Below are 10,739 nucleotides of genomic sequence, written 5' to 3'. Positions count from 1 at the left end.
TTCCGACTCTCTTCCTTCCTGGACCCGTCCGGCCCAGCAGGTTGGACGATCAGAAGATGTCTTAGACAGTGATGGTCTCAGAGTCTGCTGCCCGAAATCCAAAAGTTCTTTCTTAAGTAACCGACTGTTTCAACAACAAAGACAAAAAGGAACGGGAAACAACCTGAAGTGAAACCTGATCACCAGGTGCCTCCATCACCCAGAAGCATTAATGACTCCTGATCAGATCAGGATCAATTAATTCTGGACTCAGACATGACATTAATCAACCAAACACAATGTTTACCTGTCTTTTTACCTGAGCAACATTTTCAGAGCAGGACGTCGACCTGAAGCATTTTCACAGTGTTGTTTGTTTCTGTCATCAGAGAGTCTGAACTGTGTCTGTGTGTGTCGCTCAGTGTGTTCGTGGTCCGGTCCAGTTGGAGCTCGGTCGACTCAAAGCTGCATCCTGGATCTCATCCAGACACAACTCGCAGGGAAGCCAGGTGTGTGTGTGTGTGTGTGTGTGTGTGTGTGTGTGTGTGTGTGTGTGTGTGTGTGTGTGCGAGCAGCTGATGACGAACAGGTCAGAGTCTGTATTTATATGAACTCTGTCTCTCAGATGAGTCATGTGAGCGGGAACAGCTCAGGTGTTGTGGCTCCGCCCTCTGACCCCGTCACCTCTGTACCACCAGCTTTCCCCTCCAGCGGCTCGCTGCCCCTCAACAACAACAACAGCATGAAGTCAGCCAGTGACATCACTTCCTCCTCTAACAGCACAGGTAGCAAAACATAAACAACATGCTGGAAGTTAAACAAAAACAGTTTGGGTTAATTAGGAGATAATTAGTGGTTTTAATATGTTAACAGGGTTTTTAATTATGCTATCTGTGTGTGTGTGTGTGTGTGTGTGTGTGTGTGTGTGTGTGTGTGTGTGTAGATGCTGGCACCCGTACAGTGGAGATCACGAGGGTAAATCTAAATTGATATTTGATAACAGATACTGCAGGAACTTTTCCAAGTCTCTCCCTTTACACCTCCGTTTCCTCCCTCTCTCCCCCCTCAGGGTGTCAATGACTCCCTCGGGGTGAGTATAGCGGGGGGGAAGGGCAGCCCGCTGGGTGACATCCCCATCTTCATCGCCATGATTCAGGCCAACGGAGTCGCAGCCAAAACACACCGACTGAAGGTCAGACGAGAGATGTAGTTCTTACTGTCTTCTGTAAGAACTGTACAAAGATCCAGCCTACATTACACCAAGTGTGTGTGTGTGTGTGTGTGTGTGGTGTGTGTGTGTGTGTGTGTGTGTGTGTGTGTGTGCGTGTGTGTGTGTGTGTGTGTGTTGCTGCAGGTGGGCGACAGGATCGTCAGTATTAACGGTCAGTCTGTGGACGGTCTGTCACACAGCGAGGTCGTCACCATGCTGAAGAACAGCTACGGGAACATCAGCCTGCAGGTGACACCGACGCTTTAAAGGACCAGTCTGTAAAATTAATCCAGAGTTTTTGGTTTGAAACATTGAAAACTGAGCCGACATCATGAGCAGAGTGAAGAAACAACAGTGTTGACGTTCTGTCTCTGTCTGCTGAAGTTAGCATGCTAACAGCTAGCCTCCTCAGTCTGACAGCCTGCAGCTTCACTTCACTACTGAGTCCAATAATCAACAACATGAACTCATAAATGTGAAGAAAGGAAATATTTTGTCTTCTATTTTCATTCTAAACAGAAAAATCCAACCGTCCACCGTCTGATCTCACGTTTGTGTCTCTGAGCAGAAAACACTGAGATGATTTATTGGACACACTGACAGGATCCATAAACTGTTATAATTATTATTAGTTTTATCAGTGTGGTCCAGCTGACTGGCTGCACGCTGGGAGTGTGATAGCAGCAGCAGAATGAGCTTCATGCTAATGTGGCTACATCAGTCTGTAGCACACACACACACACACACACACACACACACACACACACACACACACACACACACCTCCTGAACAAGGTGTTACTGTGAGATAAGAGATTTATTTTCAGTCTGTCGTTTTAATGTTTAATTTGCTCAGTTTATTTACTGTTCATAGTGTCAGCTTGTTTTGGTTCTATATTTTTCATATTTAAGATTTACAAACCTTAATTCCACTGACGTTGTGTAAAATGTAAATAAAACCAGAATACAATGATGAACATTAAATATCTTGTCTGTAAATGTCTTTTTGTGTATTCAGTTGAATATAAGTTGAAAAGGATTTGCAAATCACTGTATTCTGTTTTTATTTACATTTTACATAATGTCCATACTTCAGTGGAATTGGGGGTTTGTACTTCAAAACATATAAATGAAGAACTAACTTTGATGTTAGTACTGAAGTCATTGAACACAACACCTTCGTAACATCGTGAGAAACGATCTGATCTCACCTGAACTCATCACTCGCTGCTTCAAAGGTGGAAACGTGTGATGTGCAAAGTGTCGCGCTGCATCACAACCAGACAGTCAGATGTGACTGATGGTAAAAGTGTTGAGGCTGAAAAGTTGAGAAAACATCAACTCAACACAAACTACATAATAAATCTGCTTCTGAAACGTTTCCTGTGCAGAGTGACATCATGAGACCAACACGACAAAAGATTTAGTGGAATGGCCCTTTAAATTAAAGTCATTGAATCCTATTCAGGCTGCTGACACACTCTTCTTCTCTGTGTGTGTGTGTTGTGTGTGTGTGTGTGTGTGTGTGTGTGTGTGTGTGTGTGTGTGTGTGTGTCAGGTGGTAGCAGACACCAACATCAGCGCCATCGCCACTCAGGTAGAGAGTTTGTCGAGCAGCTCCAACCTGTCAGCAAACACTGACACACCGACAGCAGAGCCAGAGTGAGTACACACACACACACACACACACGTACAGGTGTATATAATGACAGGTAGGTCTTACCTGGATCTGACCCCTCCCCCTCCTCCTCAGGGGTCCGCGGCCCCGCAGCATCAGTCTGGAGAAAGGCTCTGAGGGTTTGGGCTTCAGCATCGTCGGCGGATTCGGCAGCCCACACGGAGACCTGCCCATCTACGTCAAGACCGTCTTCAGCAAGGTCAGAGCCAGGCTAGCTGTTTCCACCTGCTGACAGTCTTTGTGCTAAGCTAGGCTAACTCCAGGTCTGTGCTTAACTCACAGACAGGAGGACTCTTCAACAAACTGTTGGGCTGTACACAAGACAATAGGTCTGATATTAGCATGCTAATGTTAGCATTGTCAGTTGGTTCAGTGAACAAACTAATTAATAAACTAGTTATAAGTCAACAACCAGTCCAGAACTAGTTTCTGTCCCTGATTACAAAAATAAAATAAACTTGACGTTAGCATGAAGCTAACAGAAGACTACATGTATTTACATGTAGCAGCTTTGGCTCCTCCCTGAGCCACAGCCGCCTCTGTTCTCTACTGAACTCTCCAGCCTCAGTGTGGCGCCAGAAGTCCTGTAGTGTTTGTTTAAAGCTGATCACGTGTTGGCGTGTGTGTTTCAGGGCGCGGCGGCGGTGGACGGGCGTCTGAAGCGAGGCGATCAGATTCTGACGGTGAACGGAGAGAGTCTACAGGGAGTCACACACGAGCAGGCGGTCGCCATCCTGAAGAAACAGAGAGGAACTGTCACACTGGACGTCCTGTCATAACACACACACACACACACACACACACACACACACACACACACACACACACACTTACCTGCATGCATTTACCTGCACACACACACAGAAGCTCGAAACACTTTGACTCTTGGGCGACATCATCATCATCATGAACTCTGAACTTCCCAACATGCAAAAAAAGAAACGGCATCAGAAGGTGTCCACACACACACACACACACACACACACACACACACACACACACACACAGTGACCACTTTACACTTTAATTAAAACAGAGTTTCTCAATCTTCGGGTCGAGGCCACCTGTGGGGCCACCTGATGGATGGAGGTGGTCATTAGAAACTGATCAATATTCTGATGTTTGCTGGTCAGATTGTTTTCATATCTCAACAACTATCAGACATATTTACATGAAGTCATCAGTTTCTCTTCCTGCTCCCCAGGAGAATGATTTTAGAATAATTTGGTGACTCTGACTGCCTGTTAGCATGTTAGCATGCTAATGTTTGCTAAGTAGCACCAAACACAAAAAAGAAAAACGCCATTATTTAATTTTGCTGGTTTGAAAACATTTAAAAGTTGACCTGATAAAACGTCACCAAAGTATTTAGAGTTGAAACATTTAGTCGAGCAGTCACATGAAATAGAACCTGGTGCTTATTGGCTGCTGTCCGTTTTATCGAGTGACATAGATCGTTCTTCTGATGTAAATATTTGTTGGTTTCTGCTTTAAACTGAAAGTGCTGAAAGAAATTTAGATTTTTGGTCGGACACAACAAAACATTAGAAGACGTCTAAGAAGTCTAAAATACTAACAGAACAAAAAAAACAACAAAAAAACACCACAATGTTAAAGAAAGTGAGAAAGTTTTTGGATCCGTCTCTTTATTTGTCTGTTCTGGACGGAGACTCGTCCTCCGTCTCAGTAGAAATCTGTTCAGTAGTTTCTGTGTAATCCTGCTGACAAACCAACAAACTACCAACTGATACTGGTGAAAACATTTACTTGACAGATTATTAGATATTGAAAGTAATGATTAGTAGCTGCGCTAAATGTGTTACAGTTCATCTTTTGGGGAACATGAATGTCATGTCATCCATCAAAGAGCTGTTGAGATATTTCAGTCTGACGCTCGTCAATTAAAAGTCAGTTGTCATCACTGGAACTCATGGATGACGGCAAAATGTCAAATCGGCCAACACATTTCTTTTTGTGCCAAAAACACAGAGACTAAACATGATGTCACACACAGAGAAGGTTGAGAAACTCTGTCACCAACTTTGCTTCGAATATCATCTGAAAATAAATTAATATGGAGTTAAAATCCAGCCGTCACCCGACGACAGATCTCTACAGTCTGACGGCTTCTGAGGAACAACGGGGAGCTTTGTGTTCATGGATGACAAGTTTCATAATCCAGAGGAAGAAAAGGGAAGCATCGATGAAACCGAATGTTAAGTTCTGGAACAACTGCTGCAAACGTTAGCTTAGCATCTCCTTTGTTAGACTGGTTAGCTGTTAGCCACAGAGTAGCAGTTATTATAAATGTGGAGACGTTTTCATTTGTCATCACAGACAAGAAACAGCTGCTAGCAGATACGAAGCTAAAGTAACGTTTCATTTTCAAATTGGCAGTAATCAGTCCTGCGTCATGTTATCAATACAGAAAGATCTGTAGATGATCTAATATTGGCACTCAAAGGCTTCCATATAAAACTGTGAAACTACCGGAGAGATTGGATCATCACTCAGGTTTTGTTGTTTTTAGGCGTTTCTGTTGAACATTTAAAAAATCTGTAAAAAAAGTGATTAAACCAAACTGATGAAGAATCAAACGTCCGGCTGAGATCTGCTCGTTCAGTCTGAGCTGGTTTCACCCCGAGAGGATCGTCTCTGTAACCTGACAACCAACATGGAGACGCTGCGACCGCTTTCAAAAACAAACCCAGAATATCAAGTCAGAACCTGTAAAAACTAAAAGCTGAGCTTCAGTTAAAACAGACGACAGCAGCGTGTTGGTCTGTGACAGACCAGTGGAGGAGTTCTGTGTCATCACATTTATATCAAATCAGATGAAGTTCTTTAGAATGTTAAATAATAAAGTTCCATATTTCTTCCAAAACAGAACACACAATGTTTCTTCCACTAGTGAATCCATATGACACATAAGAGAAACACATTCAATGTTAAATCCTCGTGTGTCTCCATGGAGATGACCCCCTGTCGCCCACGGCAACAGATACAGTGTCTTCCACGTGATGGTTTCCATGGAGACAGAAGTTAAAACTGCGTCTCCATGGAGACTTAAAATAGTTCTAAAAGTCTTTCTAGAAGCAGACGAGAGTCAACAGACTGACATTTGGTACGACTCTTGTTCTCTGAGTCAGAGAGACGTCAGACTCCAGGTGGTTTTAGCCTAGCTTAGCACAAAGACTGGAAGCAGGGGGAAACTGTTAGCATAGCTCCTTCAAGAGCACAACTGGGAGGTGCTGGGTTTACATGGAGCCTCTGTAGGCACTCAGGATGTAGCTGTCTGTGTGTTTTCATCACTTTGTGCTTAAATTAATGTCTTTTACATGTCAGAAAATGTTCCAATTAGCAGGTAAAATAACATTTTTGAGTGAAGTTGGACATTAAGGACGCTGCACTGATCCTAGCTGAGGTTCAGTTAATGGTTTCCACAGTGTTCCAGAAGTTAACATGTTAACTACAGATTACTTTCATGTTAACGGCCTGAATTCATCTCTGGATTCATCAGGCCATTTGTCTTTCTAGTTAAAACGAAATGAGAACATCATTAATGCATAAATTAAATTAATATTCAGGTGAAGAAAGATATTTAGTGTCATGAGGACTTAAAGACGACGTGTGTCGTCACTGCTCTCAGCAGTTGTGGATGCTAACTGTTGCTAACACAATGTCTCCTTTTTACATCTCTAATTAATTAACTATACAAGATGCATGTAATTAACATGTGAATCAGTCAGATGAAGAGATGATTTCTTCTTGTCTGATGGAGCTAAGCTAACAGTTTCCCCCTGCTTCCAGTGTTTGTGCTAAGCTAAGTGAAACCCCTGGGACCTCTCTTTAGCTCTGATGCTAACAAATCCTTTATCACATCTGAGCTGAACTCCTGAAGTTCTCATCAACCACCAATAAACTTAAAACTAGAAACAAACCTGCGGCGTGTGTAAACAGGACGTCTGTGCAGCGCCACGTGTCAGTATTACTTCATAGAATGACTTTCAGAGGCTAAAAGATAAATCTGTAAAAGTAAAGATGAATAAATCTGTATTCATTCAGTTTATAATGAACCATCTGATTAAGCTAAGCTAACAGATAGCCTCATCAGTCACATCTCATCGGCCAACGTTTCATAATTAGAGGTGCGTTTTCTTAATTTTGTGAAATGCGATTTAAAATCTTAAAGACTAAGTTTGAGCATAAGAACAGCTTCCTGATTCCAGGTCTGTATTATAAAATGACTTTAACCCTCAAACCTGCAGGACTCAAACGTATCTCTGAGCTGTGGTCTTTGATTTAATCTCGTTACCTGCCTGCGTCAGCGTCTAACCTCAGATGTAATTAGATGTCACAGACATGGACTGTAGTTCAGATGGAGACCGAGAGGACTCGTTAGTGTCAGCCTGGTGCTTTCCGTCTGACAGCCGTGTGTTAGCAGAGCTGCTAACGTCTGGAACAATATGGCGGTTCTGCTGAGATGTTGATGTGTGACTGAACTCGTTAACAGCAGCAGTTTGTGTTCAGAGATGATCCTGGAAAACATATCAGTCAAGTGCAAAATACTTTATGTTCAGCTTTGTTTCGTCACAATTGATGTCTTAATTTTTGGTACTTTATTTGTAGATGTCTGAGTAGATGAACTGTAATTTATTTTGTGATCTCGCTGGAAATTAACTGTATTTTATGTTAATTATTATGTGTTGATGTGTTTTGTGTCTGAATCGTTGTCAGAAATCACCATGGAAACCCTGCAGCTTCGGTTCGCCTTCATCAGAGACTCGACAGTCGAGTCCGAGTCAGAAACCAGCTGGGTTTGCACTTTATTTTCCATAATTTCTTCATGATTTCCTCAGAAGTTAAGTGGAAAGAATTCTGTTATTTGTTGGTATTTATAGAGGAAGTAGAGATAGATCTCAGTTGAATCTTTTTGTCAGAGCACAATAAATGATTAATGAAGCGTTGTGAAGATGTGCTGTTGTGATGTCGACTACCTGGTTAATGCTGCTCTCTCCTCAGCTGTGTTTTCAGTCTCAACTTGTTTATTCTCCATTTCAATGACGCTAACAAGCTGTTAGCAGCAGCTGTTAGCAGCAGCTGTTAGCAGCAGCTGTTAGCCGTGTGGATGTACAGACTAGGGGTGGGCAGATCGATCCAAATATCGATACCAATGTGAGTACTGGTATCGGATCGATACTAGCAAGATGAGATCAGTTTTTTTGTTGTAGTTTCTCTTCTATAAGTTCAGCAGATAACTTGTATTTCTTCACAGAGTTTGTGTGATCGCAGCGTCTCTCTCAGTCCTAATGCGCAGCGCTCCTCTCCACCTCTCTCACTCCGCTCACTCAGATTCACTCTGAAGTATGAATATGGCAGAATATAATAACCCTTTTGTGTATCTTTTGAAGGAACATTAATATTCCTATGTAGGCTACATGCAGATAGGTTATAGATTAAATTATGTTAAATATTATTTTCTTTTTTGGCTAAAATCTTTGTCCCATGTTCTATTATTATCATGATCAACTAAATAAAGGCAAAAGTACAAAATCATTCAATGATCAGGAATTTTCAAGTAAAAAGTATCGGTATCGGCAATACTGTCCCTGTAATTACTTGGTATCGGATCGACACCAAAATTTGCAGCATCGGCCGCCCCTACAGACGACCATCACTGGATCACTTGAGACTGAAGAGAACTTCAGAACATGAAGATCTCTGGGGAGTTCTGAACGGTCTCTGCCCCCCTTCAGCTCTACAGCGCCCCCCTGAGGAGACAAACACCCATCAGCCAGAACATTCTAACCTCCTGCCTAATGTCCCCCTTTTGCTGCCAGAACCGCTTCGACCCGTTGAGGTATGGACAGGGCCGGACTTACCATAAGCCTGGGGCCCCCAAACTCATAATCTCTTAAACTCATTATCTCATAAAAACTGATATAAATAAAGTAATTATAAAGTTGTCTTCGATTTAAAGCAATTATTATTAAGTCTTAATTCGCCCGCTTAAAAATACATAAAAATGCTGAATCTATCACGATCGTTTGGACTGCTCCGCCTCCCTTCTCATGCAATCGACTATTCCATGTTACTGCGCATGTGCAGGCTTGATTCAGGAAGACGGAGTTACGCTAGTGGAGCAGAGAAGAGGAGAAGCAAACAGTTTTTTATCAAAACTACCAAAGATATCCACCTTTTTTCGAGTGACACCGAATGAAGCCGTCGGTACTCGACAACAGCACGAGCCAGGAGCTGCTGTCAGTGTCAGCGAGGAGGAGATGAAGTGGAGAGAGACACGAGTGACGCTTTTCATCACAAAGATGTGAGTATTAAAGCAGATGAAATGGTAAAATATATTAAATATTGATTAATGTTCTTATCAATTACAGTAAAAGCGTTGAGATGATTCACTTGTTAGATAATAATCCTCATGAACGTTTTCAAATTTATATGTGCAATAACTTTGTTGAATGAAAAAATGCAGTACTGCTGTTAACTTACCTGAATTTTCCTAAAAGTTTCTGTATTTGAATTTAGAATACTTTTTATATAAATTACACAAAACACAAAGAAAATATATGATTCACCTATTTCGGCCATAAGCGGTCATATTGACCACACATCATCTCGCGGTTTGCTGCTTTCTTTGTCTCTCTTCTCTGACTGTGTTAGCGGCCTCCAGCTGCGCTTCTTTGTGAATTTACTTGTTAGTTAATTATTATATAGTTGTATTATATCGCCTGGTCGGCACCATGGGCAAACAAAAACGGGAGTTCCCCCTCTGTGAAACAGCGAGTGGAGCTGTTCAACACAGTGTGGTGGTGCCACTCTGACTGTGTAACAGGGAAAGCCGAGGAAGAATGTCTGCATCCTGAGCACCTGCACACAGGTGGGCACCTCGAGTGGGGTGAAGGCAAAACCAGAGTCTGTGATGTACAACAACACCAAGTACGGCAAGAACGTCCTGAACCAGATGGCGAGGACGTCCTCCATCAAAGGAAGATGGCCAGTGGCGGTCTTCCTTTTCTTTTTGCCTTTGGCTTTATTGACAGGACAGCTGAAGATATGAAAGAGAGGGGGAGTGACACGCAGCAAAGGGACCCGGGCCTGGAGTCGAACCCAGGTCCACTGCAGCAAGGACAAAGCCTCTGTACATGGGACGCCCGCTCTACCCACTGAGCTAAACGGCGCCCCCAGTGGCGGGCTTCTAGAACATCCTCGACCTGGCTGGGATCAATGCCCGCATCTTATTCAAGGAGCACCAGCAGCAGGAGAGCCCGGAGGAAAGTCCTGAGAGTCCATTCATCACTCAGTTGGATATTTACATGAGAGATTATAGAGTTTAAAATCTAGCGGTCAAAATGACTTACAGCCGTTCTAGTCGTGTTGGAATTCTGTCTCTTCTTGTGTTAAGGACTTTATCTAGCTCAACTAATTGGTAACACAAGATACACCAATATCCAGGCTGAACCTACTTGCTGCTGCCCACATTGAAGATCTTGTGTTGAGGTGAGAATAAAACTTTTGTCAGTGCAGTACGAGGACGTGGAGGGCCCCAGTGACTGGGTCTGCTTTGGGCCCCCAAGTGACTAAATACGCCCCTGGGTATGGACTCCACGAGTCCTCTGAAGGTGGTGGTGTAGTTGGGGCCTCGATGGATCGGACATGTTTGTCCAGCACATCCCACAGATGCTCGACTGGACTGAGATCTAAGGAATGTGGAGTCAAGTCAGCACCTTGACTCGTTGTTGTGTTCCTGACCCGGTTCTGCAGCGTAGCTGGGCGGGTTCCCTTCAGAAAGAAGCTGCTGCCATCAAGGAAGACCGTTTTCATGAAGGGTGTGCTGGTCTGCAGCGTGACTGGCAGGAA

At 43.2% G+C, this 10,739-nt stretch overlaps 1 protein-coding gene across 1 annotated transcript in view; it reads left to right on the top strand.

Annotated features, from left to right (window-relative positions):
- The window catches only part of patj (PATJ crumbs cell polarity complex component), a 94,324-nt gene extending 86,485 nt beyond the window's left edge, over positions 1-7,839 (top strand). The window contains exons 33-40 of the mRNA XM_030433556.1: positions 378-488; positions 605-764; positions 923-954; positions 1,049-1,171; positions 1,334-1,438; positions 2,748-2,851; positions 2,943-3,066; positions 3,500-7,839. Of these exons, the coding sequence (XP_030289416.1) occupies positions 378-488; positions 605-764; positions 923-954; positions 1,049-1,171; positions 1,334-1,438; positions 2,748-2,851; positions 2,943-3,066; positions 3,500-3,646 (906 nt within the window). The 3' untranslated portion in view covers positions 3,647-7,839. The remainder of the gene's footprint in view (positions 1-377; positions 489-604; positions 765-922; positions 955-1,048; positions 1,172-1,333; positions 1,439-2,747; positions 2,852-2,942; positions 3,067-3,499) is intronic.
- The last annotated feature ends 2,900 nt before the right edge of the window (positions 7,840-10,739 follow it).

The sequence above is a fragment of the Sparus aurata genome, chromosome 11, assembly GCF_900880675.1.
Source record: "Sparus aurata chromosome 11, fSpaAur1.1, whole genome shotgun sequence".
NCBI lineage: Eukaryota > Metazoa > Chordata > Actinopteri > Spariformes > Sparidae > Sparus > Sparus aurata.
This window is presented reverse-complemented; position numbering and strand designations above follow the sequence as displayed.